The sequence below is a fragment of the Physeter macrocephalus genome, chromosome 7, assembly GCF_002837175.3.
Source record: "Physeter macrocephalus isolate SW-GA chromosome 7, ASM283717v5, whole genome shotgun sequence".
Taxonomy (NCBI): Eukaryota; Metazoa; Chordata; class Mammalia; order Artiodactyla; family Physeteridae; genus Physeter; species Physeter macrocephalus.
Window position 1 is genome coordinate 66,174,219 of NC_041220.1, and position 19,952 is coordinate 66,194,170.

The 19,952-nt window shown below is 36.8% G+C and overlaps 1 protein-coding gene across 3 annotated transcripts in view; it reads left to right on the forward strand.

Annotated features, from left to right (window-relative positions):
* The window catches only part of USO1 (USO1 vesicle transport factor), a 91,097-nt gene that overhangs the window by 1,929 nt on the left and 69,216 nt on the right, over positions 1-19,952 (forward strand). The window contains exon 1 of one of the 3 annotated variants that reach the window (XM_055086030.1): positions 11,594-11,620. The exons of the other annotated variants lie outside the window; for them this stretch is intronic. Coding sequence (XP_054942005.1) covers positions 11,609-11,620 — 12 coding nt within the window. The 5' untranslated portion in view covers positions 11,594-11,608. Of the gene's footprint in view, positions 1-11,593; positions 11,621-19,952 lie in introns of those variants that run through there. 3 annotated transcript variants of the gene reach the window in all.

Consider the following 19,952-nt stretch of genomic DNA (forward strand, 5'->3'; position numbering starts at 1 on the left):
ATCTATCTTCCTTCATTTGAAAATCAGGAGATTTCACATACGCACACACACAAACCGATATTTGGCTTCTCTTGTCCATTCCCACCGTGGCTTCAAGGCAGCTGAGTTGCGCTCTTAGAAGACCATGCTCTCTCCAGGTTACCATAGTCACAGCCCACCCCTTCAGCTTTTGTTTGTGTATTTTATCTGTCTGATATTTTTCTTTGAGGCACCAAGTTTTATAGTGTGGTTTATTAGAGCTTGCTTTGGAGTTAGACCTTGATTTGAATCCTTGCCTTCCACCCCTAATTGAACAGGCAAGAGATGGCTAAAACCTTATGAGTAAAATAAGGAAAATGCCTACTCTGACGGGTGTTATGAAGATTAAGTGAAATAGGAATAGAAAGAGCCTAAGACTTAGTATGTGCTTAATAAAGGCTAATTTTTATTACATGTGTTTAGGGAAAGAATATTCTTTTTTTTTTTTTTTTTTTTTTTTTTGCGGTACGTGGGCCTCTCACCGCTGCGGCCTCCCCCGCTGCGGAGCACAGGCTCCGGACGCACAGGCTCAGCGGCCATGGCTCTCGGACCCAGCACCTCCGCGGCATGTGGGATCCTCCCGGACCGGGGCACGAACCCGCATCCCCTGCATCGGCAGGCGGACCCCCAACCACCGCGCCACCAGGGAAGCCAAGAATACTCTTTTTGATATAGTTAGTCCTGGCACAATGACTTCTGTAGGAAAGGTGATGTACAGTTAACTGGGTATAGGATTTTAAAGCTGAAAGGCCCTTTGCAGATCATCCAGGTGGAACCCCCTTATTTTACAAGTTAGGAAACTGAGGCACAGAGCACTAAAGCAACTTGTGCAATATTGCAGAGCTGAGACTAGAACACGTTGATCTTGCCATAGTGAATGGAACAACATAGCTTTTATATCATGATTTCAAAGTGAAACTTGAGTATCAGATGTGTATCTTGTACATATAAACTGAAAGGAAAGTTGTGTGGGGGGGTCCTTGTTCTTGCCTAACTTTGAACGTGTATATTCAAAATTGGAGTACTAATATGTCTTCTGATGAGAATTAATAGTTTATCCTGAGTTACAGTATGAATAAAATTTATTTCACCATCTCACTCCATCAGGAATAAGGGGTCATGGGTCACTAATTTAGAAGTATTTATAGAGCATCAATAGAGTGTGTTGGTACAATATTAGATCTTTTAATCGGTGATTTGAAGTGACCTGGATATTCCAGTTGCCAGAGCTTAGAATATCTGACTTCTGCATTATCAGCTAGTATTTTGTAGGTTTGGCCATTCCTGCAAAATTCAATTATTTTCATGGTGGTTTTCCATCTTTTTTGCTATTCTCATCTCTTTCCAGTGGAAAGCCTCTTTTCATTGTCTAAATTCTACTTCTCCTTTAAATCCATCATCGATCCCTTCCCTGATTTGCACCCCTTACTTCTTTCCCCCCTGAGCAATCTTCACAATTTAAGTAGATTGTGCATTTCTTAGGCTCTTTACCATTTTCTGCCCTTTAAATCTGTGCCATCTCTTCTGGACTCAAGCGTATTTTGGGCAGTGTTCATATATTTTTTATTTTTATTTTTAATTAATTAATTTTTGGCTGCATTGGGTCTTCGTTGCTGCGTGCGGGCTTTCTCTAGTTGTGGTGAGCAGGGGCTACTCTTCATGGTGGTGCGCGGGCTTCTCATTGCGGTGGCTCCTCTTGTTGCGGAGCACGGGCTCTAGGCCCATGGGCTTCAGTAGCTGTGGCACGCGGGCTCAGTAGTTGTGGCGCATGGACCTAGTTGCTCCGCGACATGTGGGATCTTCCTGGACCAGGGCTCGAACCCGTGTCCCCTGCACTGGCGGGCGAATTCTTAACCACTGTGCCACCAGAGAAGTCCCCGTAGATATTTTAATCTTTGTTTTTCCATAGTAATACTAAATAAATATTTGTTAAATGAATTAATTATGGTATTATGAAAGAAATCACAGATCTGTAATCATAGCAGCTTACCAATTACTAGGTGCTGAAACAATACTTTTTAAAGACTGTAGGAATCAAAGTTCTGGAATGATTGAAGTTCATTACATCAAACTTTTTACTTAAAGGATTTTTCAGGTTTGCCGTGCTTTGACTGCTTTCCTGCTTTTTCTTAACTAAAGTGCCTTCTAAATGTGTGAGTTGTATTATTGCTCGCATAGTACCTAGCTTTTCATACTTAGTTAAGAGTAACTTTGGACTGGTATTAAGATGTTCTTTAGAAACAAAATAGTAAATATTTGTGTTTGTATCATATGATAGTCAATAATTCTATAAAGTTTGGAATACTTTTAAGTCTAGAATTTCATTCACATTAAACCTTTCCTGTTTTAGAGTCAAATACTTTTAAATTTGATTTCTCTTTTTTACTTTAGTAGAGAAAGGCACTGATTTCTGATGATTCAAGCCTCCTTAGCCTTGGCATACTTTGCTAGGTCCAAATAAACACTAATTATAGTAAAAATCCTACTCATTCTTTTGAGTGCTCAGACGTGCTTAATTTTCCATCTACCTTCCAACTAATATCTTTTTTATAAAGCGAGTTTCTTGCAAATTCCAAGAAAAGTGTTAACTGCATTCGGTGATAAATCGTGGAGACACATTCTCTTCTCAAATGTGTCCCAAGGCATGAAAGTTGCAAAAGTCCAGAAAAGATATGCAGAATTACTCTACTGTTAAGGCATCTCTTTTTCGATCAGACTTTGGTCAGCTGGCTTAAAAAGCAAAGAGCTAACAATATGGACACAGCTGTAGTTTCTTTTAATAAAAATTGTTATTAAGGAATGTGCACTTAAATTTAGACATAGTTTTGGTTTAGTCAAGCACATTAGATACCACGTTACTATAAATGTGTAGCCTGAAACTCCTGTATCTGGATTCATGTTTCATATTCTACATTAATAACCAGGTCAGTGTAGTAACTGGTATGTGTTTTCTCTCTTAGCTCTCTTACAATAACAATGTCAGAGAAAGCCTTAATAATAATTTGTGTTTTGATCACTTCTATACCCAACCAAAGATGTCTCTTATATTCTTTTTAAGTAGTGTCTATTGAAAACTACATGGCTTTTTTTTTTTTGATAAATTTATTTATTTATTTATTTATTTTTGGCTGCGTTGGGTCTTCGTTGCTGCGTGTGGGCTTTCTCTAGCTGCAATGAGCGGGGGCTACTCTTCATGGTGCTGTGCGGGCTTCTCGTTGCGGTGGCTTCTCTTGTTGCAGAGCACGGGCTCTAGGCACGCGGGCTCAGTAGTTGTGGCTCACGGGCTCTAGAGCGCAGGCTCAGTAGTTGTGGCGCACAGGCTTAGTTGTTCCGCGGCATGTGGGATCTTCCTGGACCAGGGCTCGAAGCCGTGTCCCCTGCATTGGCAGGTGGATTCTTAACCACTGTGCCACCAGGAAGTCCCTACATGGCTCTTTTGAAGGTTTATTATATATAGATTATTTGTCTCATTTAAAATTTGCATACCTAAGCATGTCCCAAAGAAAGTGAGTAGATGTACTTGAAAGGGTTTTGTTACTAAAGAAGTGTGTTACTGAGTGATGGTCAAAAACAAAACAAAAAACCTGATACGTATACAAGGTTTATTAAACAGGCACGGTGTTATGTTTTCAAATGTTTTCAAGATGGAGATATAAAGTAAGTTGTGTTTGCCAAATCTAATTGATGATATACATTTTTTCCTCCAGGAAACCTTGTAGGTCTAGTGTTCTGAGGAACACATTTTGGTTACTACTGTCCTAAATGATATATTTTTTTAAAGGAATGCTACATTTTAGAAGTCCTTCATTATCATCAGTTTTATGGAGTTCATGAAGTGTTGCCCGTTTGGCTATCTAAAAGTCAAAGTAATTCCTGATGCTTTATGGCTTGAGAAGTAATTGTAATCATTTCTGAATTATCTTTTAGGAGAGAATGTAAGAATTTCTTATATAAATTTGTTTCTCTTTTTATACATTTATCTTATTATTTATACTGTTCTGTCTGATTTTTGTGTTGTAGGTATCATAGAAAAGACATGCTTACATTTTTATACCTCAGGCAGAAATGCCATAAACATTCTTTGTATAAAAAGTTAGTCACCTTTAATTTGAAAATTTCGGTAGTGTTAGACTTTGAGATGCTAGCATTTGTTATTTGGTAGAGAAGTTTCATTATGATTCCTTGCTTAAAAGGGTGTGCTTTTGGGAAACATAGTTCATTTCTGAGAGAAAGCATGGAGAATAAATGCAGTGTATTATGTCAGCTGACTTATTTGTTAATTGTAATGGAAATAGATTGTGTTAGGTTTATGGATTTATCTGCAGAGACACTGTTTGTAATGTTCCTACTTTTTTTTTTTTTAGATTGTAATAATTTAGGTCATCTGAAGATAAGTCTGGCTTTTGCTTTTTTTTCTTTTTGGAAAATCTTCTCAGTAGTAGAGTTTGAGTTAAACCAAATTTCTAGCTCTTTTTTGTATTTGAAAACAGTAATTTTATTTATTCCATTAAAACAATATAAATGAATTGACTGTTGATTAGCATGAATTATATTAGTCCTATAGTCATGGTTGGGGAAGTTTTCTCCAAAAAAGTTATAACTATGTTTTAAGCTTCATGAAGGCAAAGTTATATCAAATAAGTTGGTATTAGGTGCTTGATAAATATTTGTTGAGTAAATGATTAAATGGTTGAATTGAGTTTTTTTAAATTGACATTCTTGACTTTCATTTTTGCATGTCAGTTAAATAGTTACTGAATACTAAAAAAATATGGATTTCTATTAGGAATTGTGAGAAAATATTGCAAACTACATTATGTCAGTGTCCTTTAAATGTGGCTCACCATCCTAGTTTTATGCCATCTTCTTTTTTTCCCCTTTTACTTCTCAGGGGTTTTTTAGTTTCACATTCCTCATCTCAGGTTTTTCTTTCCTAGTCACTCCTATTCCCATTGCTTCTTTTTTGGTCTCCTTTGTGTATTACTGAATAAAAATAAATGACACTATTAGTAAGCAAAACAAACATTAAATTCGGATTATAAGGTGGTAATTCTGATTATGCCCAATTTATCAATTATTAATGGAATTTTTTGTTCTTTTCATATTTTTCTTAATAAGTGGAATTGTGAATCTCACATGGCAATTACTGAAAACAAGAGTCCTGAAACATAATCACCTGCATGAGGTTATACATATTAGTTTACTAATTAGCTTTTTATTTTATTACACAAAATGGCAAACAATACTAGTAAAGTTTAAGTCTTCTTTGACTACCATCTCCAATTTCAGTTCTCTTTCCTGAAATAAACACTATTCTTAGTTTGGTATAAATCTTTCCAGACCATAAAGGTCTGGAATAATCATGCAGGATATAATTATATATTTGTATGAGCATATTTATCTCTCTTTTTCACAAATGATACACTGTTTATAGTGTTCTACAGCTTATCTTTGTCATTGATTGGTATGTCTTAGAGATCTTTGCATGTTAAAACATACAGCTGCTTTATTAGAAATTATTTAAGATATCAGATTTTTAGTTGCGTGTGTGTGTGTGTGTGTGTGTGTGTGTGTGTGTTGTGTATTTTATTTATTATTATTATTTTTGACTGTGTTGGGTCTTGGTTGCTGCGCGGGGGCTTTCTCTAGCTGTGGTGAGTGGGGGCTACTCTGTGTTGTGGTGCACCAGCTTTTGATTGTGGTGGCTTCTCTTGTTGCAGAGTACGGGCTCTAAGCGCGTGGGCTTCAGTAGTTGCAGCACGGAGGCGCCGTAGTTGCGGCACACGGGCTTAGTTGCTCCGCGGCATGTGGGATCTTCCCGGACCAGGGATTGAACCCCTGTCCCCTGCATTGGCAGGCGGATTCTTAACCGCTGTGCCACCAGGGAAGTCCCAGTTGCTTTTCTTAATTACACTATATCCTCTTCTAATAGTCTTCTAATAGACTATATAAAACAGTCTAATAGACTGTTATCCTTGATAACAGGATCCATATCTAATTCATCATTGTATTTATCTCTGATTAACTCTAATACCTAGTTAGCATAGTATGAATTAGTTGAAATACTGCTGTCTCTTAAGTTTTTCCTTCTTATCACCCCTTTCTGATCCTTTTAAATAAAATTAACTCTGGGTTAAATTTTACTCATACATATTTTTTCTCTTTAGAAATGTTTTTTGTTAATATGTAGTATTCTGTTGCTTAATGCAAGAATCACAAACTCAAATCCCAACACTGTCAGTTGGGTAACATCATTGTTCAGTGAAGCAGGTCGGGTTAGAGGAGAGCAGAGGTCTGGGATGAAACTGGAGCCTGCATATCCTGCCTTGAGAGTGTAGCTAGTGCTCAGCTTCAGCCAGTTGTTGCAGAGAGCCAATTTAATGGCTTTGAATCCCGTCCCACCACATACTAGTTCTTGTGAACTTGGACAAGTCACCCACTGTGCCTCTGTTTCCTTATCTCTAAAATGTGGATAGTAATAGTGCCTATCAATAGGATTTTGGTGAAGATTAAATAAATTAAAAAGTATAAAGAATTTTAGAACATAGCTGGCACATAGTAAGTGCTATACATGCCATATTTTAACAGTTCTGTAATGCACTTTAGCATTTAAACATCTCTGAAATCAGGTTGCATCTTGTAATTATAATTGGTGGTATTTCTTTTTTCTTGGCAATATATTTTAAAAATGGTAGATCTTATAATCATTGGCTTCTTAAATTGTATGAAATACAGTGTTAGCTACCACTAGCTAAAAGGCTGATGTTTTTCAAGAAAAGGTAGAAATCTGGAGTTTTATATGAAGTCTTATGATTTTGAAATGTTGGCTTAAAAATTATTTTAAACACTGTATAGGCCAAATAGATTTTTTCAGAGGTTTATAGCAAATAACTACATTATTACTAAGTAGGTAAAATTGAATATTTTTAACATATTCAAAGTTTTGAGTATTAAGTAGCCTTAGAATTTATCTAGTTTATTCTTCCATCTGTAGATAACGGAACTGACTTAGAAAGCTTGTATTTAAGATACAGTCAATCCTTGTTATTCACTGATTCTATATTTGTGAATTCACCTACGCGCTAAAATTTGTTTGTAACCCCAAAATTAATACACGCAGCACTTTCACACTGATTTGTGGACAGATGCAGAGTAGCAAAAAATCAGAGTCACTGATGTGTGCATTCCCAGCTGAGGTCAAACAAAAAGATATTCTGCCTTCTTGTTTCAACTCTTATACTGTAAACAAGTGTCCTTTTCACAGTCTGTTTAGTGTCATGTGTTTTGCACTTCTGTGCTTTTTTAAAAATTTCGCTGTTAAAACTGGCCCCAAATGTAGTGCTGAACTGTTGTCTAGTGTTCCGAAGTATTATATAAGAAAGCTGTGATGTGCCTTGTGGAGAAAATATGTGTGTTAGATAAGCTTACTCAGGCATGAGTAATAGCGCTGGTAGCTGTGAGTTCAGTGTTTATGAATCAAGTGTATATATTGAATAAGATGTCGTTAAACAAGGTTATATATTGGATCCATTGATGAAAACGTTACCAGAGACTCACAGGAACCTAGCGCTGTATTTCCTTTAGGCACAGCAGTTCAGTGTCTGCTAATTCAGTGTTCATGGTGACTATAGAGCATAACTATTATGAATAACAAGAACCAACAGTGTTCAGAAAGTAGATGAACAGGGAGTCAATCAGGTGGTATGTTAGAGCAGGTAATAGAATCAAAGCAAAGTCTAACATTCTGGAAATTTCTTTAAATGTTTGTGTTATTGAAGCAGTAGTTGAAAACATGCTTATTATAAATAATTCAAATGAGTATATAGTCTAAAGTTGCCCCTTTCTTCCTCTTTTCACGATCTTATTTCCCATTACCAGGAGTAATCTCTAATGAAGTTTGTTGTACATCCTTCCAGAGTGTTTTCTTTGCATTTACCAATATGTTCGTTACACAAATGAGTTTCTTTATGAGTGAAATAGTTATATTCATAGCTATTTGATTTTTAAAAATTTTAACAGTAGGTATTAGAATTTTTCTATTTACTAATCAACGAACATAGTTTTTTTTTAGAGAGTTTTAAAAAATGTTTGTAAATTTCTTTGTTTCAAGCAAATAGACAGAAGTATCTTTTCCTGTTGTTACCAGTATTCTATTCTGTAACCTTACATATCTTGACTGTACAGTTGACCTTTGAACAACACCAACGCTCTGCACAGTAGAAAATCCTCCTGTAATTTAATTTATAGTTGACTCTATGTATCCACGGTTCCTCCATATCCTCATATCCTCGGATTCAACCAACCGAGGATCACATAGTACTGCAGTATTTGCTACTGAAAAAAAAACCGAGTATAAGTGGACCTGCGTAGTTCATAACTGTTGTTCAAGGGTCAACTGTATTTATATCTCTGTTGATTCAGGCAGAAAATCTGGGAAGGTTACTTGTTTGAAGTCTACAGAATGGTCATCTGAAATGTGGTGCCTTAGTAGTATGATGTGATAATGAGTACTTTGGTAAAAGGAGTAGGGACAAATATTTGTGATTTTTTACTAAAGTAGACTGGATTAATTTTTTCTGTATTACAACTCATTCTTCTGATCAATAATGGCAGCAAAATGTTAACTGAAAAGGAGCAGGATGGCATTGAAATCTGTGAGATTTAAACATGTACTTCCTTTCTAACGCTCCCATCATGTAGGTAAGGGTGTTGAGGACTAGGACAAGAGTCTGTGACCTCAAACAAATAGTAAATTTATACATTTTGCTTTAAACTACTAAGTGGCCTCCTTGGTCGGATTCTGAGAGAGTGAGTGAGTTGCTAGCAACAGTCTCTCACCTCAGGATCCCATGTGGGACACTGAATAAACATATCCTTCAACTCTAAAATACTGTCCTTTTTCCTTCTGATGGTAACATCCTCATTCACTCTGCTTCCCTTCTTTTCCACTTGCTTCTTTTTTGTTACCAATTACCCACACGTCCGCCTATATCCAAATCATTGCTTAACTTGGGACCTTCTGACCAGCTATGCTGTCCAAAGTAGTACTTTCCACCCAGTCTCTGTCTTATTTCCCTGATCATTTCCCTCAGTGCACTTATTATTTTCTGTATATATCTTGTTTTTAATTTATTCTGTTGTCTCCTTGCTATTATAATTTCAGTTGAGTATGTACCTTCTGTAGTGATTCACTGCTGTTTCCCCAAAATAGAATTTTTCAGGGCCCAGCAAGATATTAAGCACTTTAATAGTATTTCTCCAACTGACTGTGGTGAAGAACCAGTTGGATTGTTTTTTTCCCCCAATTTACAATTCATCACAGACCAATACTTTTGTAAAATATAATAAAAATGAATTTATAGGAAAATGAAGTGACAATACACACACACATACTCATGGACATACAATATACAAGCCCAATTTTTTTTTTATTAAACAACCATAAAGGTATCCAGTTGTTATAGGAGTTTCTAATGCTTAGTCCCAGTTTCTTTCTTTTTTCTTTTTCTTTTATAAAAAAATAATTATTTATTTATTTATTTTTGGCTGCGTTGGGTCTTTGTTGCTGCTTATGGGCTTTCTCTAGTTGCAGCGAGCGGGGGCTACTCTGTTGCTACTCTGTTGCACGGGCTTCTCATTGCAGTGGCTTCTGTTGTTGTGGAGCATGGGCTCTAGGCATGTGGGCTTCAGTAGTTGTGGCACATGGGCTCAGTAGTTGTGGCTCTTGGGCTCTAGAGCACAGGCTCAGTAGTTGTGGCACGTGGGCTTAGTTGCTCCACGGCATGTGGCATCTTCCCGGACCAGGGCTCGAACCCGTGTGCCCTGCATTGGCAGGCGAATTCTTAACCACTGTGCCATCAGGGAGGTCCTCTTTTTTCATTTTTATTGAAGTATAATTGACTTATAATATAATAGTTTCAGGTGTACAACATAGTGGTTTGGTATTTTTGTACATTACAAAATGATCACCACTGTAAGTTTAGTTACTACCTGTCACCATGCAAAGTTATTACAATATTATTGACTATATTCCCTATGCTGTACATTACATCTGTATGACTTATTTTATAACTGAAAGTTTGTACCTCTTAATCTCCCTCACCTGTTTTACTCATCCCTCACCCCCCTGCTTAGTCCAATTTCTGAACTTACTTTGTCACAAACCACTGCTCTCTGGTTGCACTGACCATGGCCCCGATGAGGGTAGCAGTACTCTAACATTTGTTGAATGAATGAATGAATGAATGAATGAGTCACCAACTTGAAGATTATGGCACTGAATTCTTCAGACGCTATTACTCCTTTGACTTTACCAAAACCAGAATATTCTGAGGTATAGAAAAGTGATTGCGGATTCATATCAAACTTCAGCTAGCTTATTCAGTGATGCTTTTTGATTCTCTGATTCTTTTTTTTTAAAAGACAAAAGAGACATTTGAATACATGCTTAAGGAAAATCTGTAGAAGTGTATAAAATGAAAAGTGAAAGTGCTCCATGAATGGGCATTTAAGGTCCTTCTGTTTTGTTTCTTTTTCTATTACAGTGCTGCAGTGGTTGTTCTTGTAATTATGACTGTACATGTGCATATATTGCCTTAGGACAAATTTCTAGAAGTTGAATTCCAAACAGCAGCTGTTTCAGACATTTTATTCTTTATTCTCAAGCCTCTTAAATTCGTTTCTTTCAAATATTCTTTTGTCTTATCTATCTCTTCAGCCCTTCCCCATTGCCACCACCCTAATGCCCTTTTTTTTTACCTTATTTCTTGTCTGTTATAATGAGCTGACATATTTTTTCTGTAATCTCTTTCTGCTCCAGTTTCTCCTTATTATCTCAGCCAGATTAATTCTTTAAAAGTGAGTATATGAATTTCTTAAGTACTTATATATAGTGCTGACTTTTTCGTAAATACTTGGTAGCTTCTGATTATAGCTTTCCCAGAGTAAAGCTCCAACTCCCTTAGAACAAGGGACTACCCTGGCTGGGCAGTCAAGTCCGAGGCTTATGAGGGTCGTTACTGGGCTGTAGTGCAAGTGGAAGCTATTCACAGGAACTACATTACAATGTTCCCCTATTTACAAAAAAGAAAAAAAAATCTTGCAGTCCCTGTAGTTTGCAACAGGTGCTCAGGCTCCCATTTCTTTGCGTAAGAGGCAATGTAGGATAGTAGAAAGTGTGTGGGCTTTGAAGTGAGACATCTGTAGCTCAGTTAGAATCTGGACTGTACCACCAAACTGGCAGGGTATTTTGGGGTGCATTGCTTTATCCCTGAACCTTAGTTTCCTCTCCTGTAAAATGAGTTTATTAGTTTAGGTATTGGATCAGCTGCTATGACAGAGGTCTAACCAAGATAAAAGTTGGTGTTTTTGTCCAGTAAAAGTCCAGTTAGAAGGCAATCCCTAGGATAGGTTAGTTATCTTCCTCAGGGTGGTTCAGGGGCCCAGGTGCTGCTTTTTATCTTGTTCTGCCATCCCCTAGGATGGTGCCCTTGTTTGAATTGTTGAAGGTGCTTCGTTACCTGCAGGTTCAAGTTCCAGGCTGAGGGAAGAAGAAAGAGGAATGAAGAACAAATAGCTTCCTTTTAAGGACATGACTTGGAAGGTACAAAGAACTCATTGGCCAGAGTGTAGTCACTTTCTATGCCCAGGTGTAAGGAAAGCTCAGAAAGTAGTGTAGGTGGACAACCTTTGTGCCCAGCTAAAGCACAGAGGGTTCAAATAACTAAGAGAAGGAAAGAATGGATAATGAAGCACAATCATATTGCATTGTGTTGGTTTTTTAAGTCAGGAATAAATGGAATAATGGTCTTTGAAATCTTCAGTTTCTGAAGAAAAATAAATGCACTTGTGCTACAAAATTTTTTCTTGGTAAATGTCAACTGAAAAATATAGACCTGTGTTTGGCCTAAAACATGGCTAAGTCTTTGTAAGGTTTGGAACATATATAATATTTTCCTTTCATTTGGTTTCCATTGTCTGTAAAAGGTTGCAACATAGCACTTTATTATGGAGAGATCACTTATTCAGAAACTTCAACTGTATGCAATATTATCAGGAGGTAATATGGCTTTCACATAGCAAAAGTAGAAGTTGCAAAGTCCATGTACTCAACCTTGATTTCAAGCCTGAGTAATTTGGGGTTTTAGACATATTACTATCTAGCCTAATTATCAGATTTCTCACTCGGTAGCAGATTAAAATTTGCAAAATTTGAATGGTCTTTTAGAAACGTGTATGATGGAAATGACAGCCAAAAGCCTGATAGGATAGAAAATTAATACAGAGGAGTCATAGAAGTTTGGTAATAATAAAGTTTGTTAAACATTTATTGAGCATTTATAGGTGCCAGGTACTCTGCAAAAATTTTTATATTCATTACTTCATTTAACACCTAAGACATCCCTATATCTGATATTGGAGAGGACTTAGGTTTAAATGCTAAGAAAGCTTATAATTATGTTCTTTGTTTAAGAAGACAGGGAAGGTTGTAATTAGTTTTAGATTGCTATCAGAAATCACTAAAATGAAAAGACCATTTTGGTGCCTGACAGAAAGTATCTGAAATAGCTTAATTATGGTTCTGGATAAATAAGTTGTTCTTATATTCATTTTTGACTCTTATTGGTTTGCAGTATGGTAATTGCCTTAAGACACTAGAGAGAAAGTTCCGATGAAAATCCCCAATCGAGTGTGTCAATTATATCTCAATAAAACTGTAAGAAAAAAGAAAAAAGAAAAATAAATAAATAAATAATAAAATAAAATCCCCAATCGGGAAGAATATGTACTTGCCACTAAAACCCAAGTTTAATAGATAAAAAGCATGTTTATAGTCCTTTTTTTGGCCGCATCACGTGGCTTGCAGGATCTCAGTTCCCTGACCAGGGACTGAACCCAGGCCACGTCAGTGAAAGCCCAGAATCCCAACCACTAGGCCACCAGGGAACTCCCAGCATGTTTATAGTCTTAAAAATAGTCTTGATACATATTTACCCAAACTCAGGAATGAATGGATTTTATTTCTATAATTGTAAATACTACACTTTAAAATAGTGATTAATTTTTAAGTTCTACTTTGCAACCTTCTAAAAAACACTAGTGATTTGCTTATTAATCAGTCAATTGAAGCAGTCAATTAATTATATGTTTAATTTGAAGTCATTAGAAATCTGTTTTTAGCTAACAGTTTAATTTTATATAATCCTTTTTCCCCCCACATTATTTTAGATTGACCATCACTCCCAGAAATAAGAAGCATTTAAAATTATTGTAGGGAATTCCCTGGTGGTCCTGTGGTTAGGACTCGGCACTTTCACTGCCAAGGGCCCAGGTTCAATCCCTGGTTGGGGAACTAAGATTCCGCAAGCCACATGGCGTGGCCAAAAAATTACTAATAATAAAATAAAATTAATTTAAAAGGAAAGCTTTCATATTTTAGAAATCTCATATATTATTTTAATAGAACAAGTATATATATGTATGTGCATAATATAAAAATTGTTCATAGATATATAAAATTTATAAACTCAAATTAGACCAATTTTCTTATTTGGACTATAAAATGCTATTTTCTACATTAAAATATGTATAGACAATTATAAAGTAAGAAATCATTTTCTACTCCTGGCATTCCTTCCTTATATTGTCTGATGAACTACTCATCCTTTAATTCTTGATTCAAGAGTGTCATCTTTAATATACCATTCTTAAACAGTATCTGTCTTAGTCTATTTGGGCTGCTGTAACAAAAATACAATAGGTTTGTTGGTTTAAGCAACAAACATATATTTCTCATAGTTCTGGAGGCTGGGAAGTCCAAAATCAAGGTGCTGACAGATTCTTTGTCTAGTGAGGGCCTGCTTCCTGGTTCATATACTGCCATCTTCCCCAGTGTCTTCATGTGGCAGAAGGCATGAAGGAGCTCTTTGGGGTCTCTTATATAAGGGCACTAATCCCATTCATGAGGGCTCCACCCTCCTGCCCTAATCACCTTCCAAAGGCCCCTACCTCCTAATACCATCACACTGGGGGTTAGGATTTCAACACATGCATTTTGCAGGGAAGTAAACATAGCAGTTTCACTTTCAGATAGAATTCACTACTTTTTCTTTTGTGCACCTGCTTTATCAGCATATACTTATATAACTTTAATTTGTTATTGTAGTTTATTTACACAACTGTCTTCCTGTGCAAGCTCTTTGTAGCCAGAGACCATATCTTATTTTGGTTAGCACAAGAACAAATATATATATGCTCAGTGTGTATTTATTGACTGAGTAATGACTGTGTATTCTAGTCTAAAAAAAATTGGACTTTATAGGCAATAGGGAGCCATTGAGGATATTTTTATTATGTTAGTTTATTTTTATCAATTAAGAGCAGATTTCATATTATTTTGATCAGCAGAGTAAAGATAGCATCTTTTAAAGATGAGTTCAGTCATGAAAGTATCCTAGAAATTCCAATAAAACATAAACCAGTTCACTTTATTCCATTATTACTCTTTTCTGCTTATAAAGGTAATACTTGTTCATTATCATAATTCAAACATCAGAAATAATGTAGAAAATGAACATTTCCAGCAACCCACTAAAAGACAGTGTGGTGCATAATCTTAATTTTTTCTATACATGTTCACATAGTATTTTTTTTCCTTTTAAAAATTATTTATTTCTATGTTCCTAACTTTCACTCTAGCAGTAGAATCACATTAATAATTCTTTTTTTAAAACTTTTATTAGAGTATAGTTGATTTAAAATGTTGCATTAGTTTCTGCTGTACAGCAGAGTTAATCAGTTATACATATACATATATCCACTCTTTTTAGATTCTTTTCCCAGATAGGTCATTACAGAGCATTGAGAAGAGTTCCCTGTCCTATACAGTAGGTCCTTGTTAGTTATCTATTTTATATGTAGTAGTGTGTGTATGTCAATCCCAATCTCCCAATTTATCCCTCTCCCTTCTTTCCCGCCCCCTGGTAACCATAAGTTTGTTTTATACATCTGTGACTTTATTTCTGTTTTGTAAACAACTTCATTTGTATCATTTTTTAAATTGCACATATAAGCAATATCATATGATATTTGTCTTTCTCTGTCTGACTGACTTCACTCAGTATGACAATCTCTAGGTCCATCCATGTTGCTGCAAATGACATTATTTCATTCTTTTTTATGGCTGAATAACATTCCATTATATATATATATACACACACCGCATCTTCTTTATCCATTCCTCTGTTGATGGACATTTAGGTTGCTTCCATGTCTTAGCTATTGTAAATAGTGCTGTAGTGAACACTGGGGTGCATGTATCTTTTCAAATTATCATTTTCTCTGGATATATGCCCAGGAGTGGGATTGCTGGGTCATATGGTAGCTCTATTTTTAGTTTTTTAAGGAACTTCCATACTGTTCTCCATAATGGTTGGACCAATTTACATTCCCACCAACAGTGTAGAATTCCCTTTTCTACACACTCTCTCCAACATTTATTGTTTGTAGATTTTTTGATGGTGGCCATTCTTACTGGTGTCAGGTGATCTCATTGTAGTTTTAATTTGCATTTCTCTAGTAATTAGTGATGTTGAGCTTTTCATGTGCTTTTTGGGCATCTCGATGTCTTCTTTGGAGAAGTGTCTATTTAGATTTAACGCCCATTTTGTGATTGGGGTTGTTTTGTTTTGTTTGCTGTTGAGCTGTATGAGCTGTTTGTATATTTTAAAGATTAATTTCTTGTCGGTCATTCTGTTTGTAAATATTTTCTCCCATTCTGTGGGTTGTCTTTTCATTCTGTTTATGGTTTCCTTTGCTGTGCAGAAGCTTTTAAGTTTAATTAGTTTATTTTCATATTTTCATTGTTTATGTTTATTTTCATTGCTGTAGGAGGTGGATCAAAAAAAGATCTTGCTGCAATTTATGTCAGAGAGTGTCTGCCTATGTTCTCCTCTAAGAATTTTATAGTATTCACATAGTTTATTAATGGTAATAGTTTTAAACCAAAATAAGCTCATGCTAAATATACTATTAACTGTTTTCTTTTCTCACTTAATGTATCTAGGACATCTTTTCATGTCAGTGCATATTGGATCTGCTTTACTCATTTGATTCATTGCATAGTGTATGTGTACTATATGTTAGTTAACTGTTTTCTGATTGGTGGATGAACCTTTAGATTCCACCCCCCCCTTCTTTTTTTCCCCAGTAAACAGCATAAATTTATTGCTCACAGTTCTGGAGTCTGGAAGTCTGAGATCAGGGTGCTAGTATGGTTTGCTAAGGGACCTCATCAGTGTTACAGACTTATTTATTATATCCTTATGTGATGGAAGCTAGATTTATTTTTTAGCTGTTAAAAATATTGCTACAAAGAACATTCTAGTATATAACATTGTGTATTTGTGGGCGTCTTGTTTTGTTTGTTTTTGGCTGTGTTGGGTCTTCGTTGCGGTGCGCGGGCTTCTCATTGTGGTGGCTTCTCTTGTTGCAGAGCATAGGCTCTAGGCACACAGGCTTCAGTAGTTGTGGTGCGTGGGCTCAGTACTTGTGGCTCACGGGCTTAGTTGTTCTGCAGCATGTGGGAATCTTCCCGGATCAGGGCTTGAACCGTGTCCCCTGCATTGGCAGGCAGATTATTAACTACTGTGCCACCAGGAAGCCCCCTGTGGGCATGTTTTTAAAGGATAAGTTCCTAGAAATAAGAATGCCTGGTGGAAAGGGTATGAACATTTTAAGTTGTAATAGTTTTTGCCAAATTGACACTTTTTTAGGTGACTTTCCATCTGATAGAATATAAACCAGTTCATTAATCTATGTCTTTCTCTATCCTGTATAGTTCTGTTTTCCTTTGCTGTGCAGAAGCTTTTAAGTTTAATTAGTTTATTTTCATATTTTCATTGTTTATGTTTATTTTCATTGCTGTAGGAGGTGGATCAAAAAAAGATCTTGCTGCAATTTATGTCAGAGAGTGTCTGCCTATGTTCTCCTCTAAGAATTTTATAGTATTCACATAGTTTATTAATGGTAATAGTTTTAAACCAAAATAAGCTCATGCTAAATATACTATTAACTGTTTTCTTTTCTCACTTAATGTATCTAGGACATCTTTTCATGTCAGTGCATATTGGATCTGCTTTACTCATTTGATTCATTGCATAGTGTATGTGTACTATATGTTAGTTAACTGTTTTCTGATTGGTGGATGAACCTTTAGATTCCACCCCCCCCTTCTTTTTTTCCCCAGTAAACAGCATAAATTTATTGCTCACAGTTCTGGAGTCTGGAAGTCTGAGATCAGGGTGCTAGTATGGTTTGCTAAGGGACCTCATCAGTGTTACAGACTTATTTATTATATCCTTATGTGATGGAAGCTAGATTTATTTTTTAGCTGTTAAAAATATTGCTACAAAGAACATTCTAGTATATAACATTGTGTATTTGTGGGCGTCTTGTTTTGTTTGTTTTTGGCTGTGTTGGGTCTTCGTTGCGGTGCGCGGGCTTCTCATTGTGGTGGCTTCTCTTGTTGCAGAGCATAGGCTCTAGGCACACAGGCTTCAGTAGTTGTGGTGCGTGGGCTCAGTACTTGTGGCTCACGGGCTTAGTTGTTCTGCAGCATGTGGGAATCTTCCCGGATCAGGGCTTGAACCGTGTCCCCTGCATTGGCAGGCAGATTATTAACTACTGTGCCACCAGGAAGCCCCCTGTGGGCATGTTTTTAAAGGATAAGTTCCTAGAAATAAGAATGCCTGGTGGAAAGGGTATGAACATTTTAAGTTGTAATAGTTTTTGCCAAATTGACACTTTTTTAGGTGACTTTCCATCTGATAGAATATAAACCAGTTCATTAATCTATGTCTTTCTCTATCCTGTATAGTTCTGTTTTTAAAATCATTTTATTGAAGTATATAGAAAAGTACACATGTCATATACATAAACCTCACAACCTGAACACACCTATGTATCCAGCACCCAGATCAAGGAACAGGACATTACCAGCACGCTAGAAGTCCCTTTTGTGCTTCCACTCACTGCCCGCCGCCAGGAGCAACCACCATCCTGACTTCTGATAGCTTAGATTAGTTTTGCTTGGTTTTCTGAGTTATAAAAATGGAATCATATAGTATTAATGTATGGTAGTATTATTTTAATTTTAGTGAGACTGATAGATGAAAAGTAACATCATTGCTATTTTAACTTATATTGAATGTTTGTCTTCATAATGCCGAAGATTATTGTTTTTGTGTATATCTCAAAGCTTTTTAAAAAAATTAACAAGGCTCGGGACTTCCCTGGCGGTCCAGTGGTTAAGAATCTATGCTTCCAATGCAGGCGGCATGGGTTTGATCCCTGGTCCAGGAACTGAGATCCCACAATGCCGCACAGTGCAGCCCCCCCCAAAAAAAAAATTAACAAGGCTCAAATGTTAGCATGTTAGAACACAAAATAAAACATTGAAAGTGAAAACAAAGCAAACCCCCAAACTCTAGGATTATGAGCATCTCCCGCCAATATTCCTAAAGCTAAGTGTCTCCCCCAGATTAAATAGCCACCTTCAACAGATAATGATTAAAGAGCTTCTGGACATGGAAGTTCGTATTCTGACACAAGTCTTTCTGTACACCAACCACAGATGGGGCTGATCCTAAAATTCAAGCATTGCAGGGTACTGGGATGAAGTACTCTAAGCAAGATGGGAATCTCAGATTTAGAAGCAGTGCTTGAGGACTAGGGCTACGAAAAAGCAGGAACTGCCTTCCTATTTTCTAGGTAGCTCTAAACTACCTAGAAAAAAAATTACCAAAAGATGTACAAGACCCGAGAAGCAAGAAGAACTACAGCCCTGCAACCTGTGGAACAAAAACCACATTCATAGAAAGATAGACAAGATGAAAAGGCAGAGGGCTATGTACCAGATGAAGGAATAAAATAAAACCCCAGAAAAACAACTAAATGAAGTGGAGATAGGCAACCTTCCAGAAAAAGAATTCAGAATAATGATAGTGAAGATGATCCAGGACTTCAGGAAAAGAATGGAGGCAAAGATCGAGAAGATGCAAGAAACGTTTAACAAAGACCTAGAAGAATTAAAGAACAAACAACTAGAAGAATTAAAAAACAAACAAACAGAAAACTTCCCTAACACGGGAAAGGAAATAGTCACCCAAGTCCGGGAAGCGCAGAGAGTCCCATACAGGATAAACCCAAGGAGAAACACGCCGAGACACATAGTAATCAAATTGGCAAAAATTAGGGCTTCCCTGGTGGCGCAGTGGTTGCGCGTCCGCCTGCCGATGCAGGGGAACCGGGTTCGCGCCCCGGTCTGGGAGGATCCCACGTGCCGCGGGGCGGCTGGGCCCGTGAGCCATGGCCGCTGAGCCTGCACGTCCGGGGCCTGTGCTCCGCAACGGGAGAGGGCACAACAGAGGGAGGCCCGCATACCACAAAAAAAAAAAAAAAAAAATTGGCAAAAATTAAAGATAAAGAAAAATTATTGAAAGCAGCAAGGAAAAAAACGACAACATACAAGGGAACTCCCATAAGGTTAACAGCTGATTTCTCAGCAGAAACTCTACAAGGCAAAAGGGAGTGGCATGATATACTTAAGTGATGAAAGGGAAGCACCTACAACCAAGATTACTCTACCCAGCAAGGATCTGATTCAGATTTGATGGAGAAATCAAAATCTTTACAGGCAAGCAAAAGCTAAGAGAATTCAGCACCACCAAACCAGCTCTACAACAAATGCTAAAGGAACTTCTCTAAGTGGGAAACACAAGAGAAGAAAAGGACCTACAAAAACAAACCCAAAACAATTAAGAAAATGGTCATAGGGACATACATATCGATGATTACCTTAAACTTGAAAGGGTTAATTGCTCCAACCAAAAGACACAGGCTTGCTGAATGGATACAAAAACAAGACCCATATATAT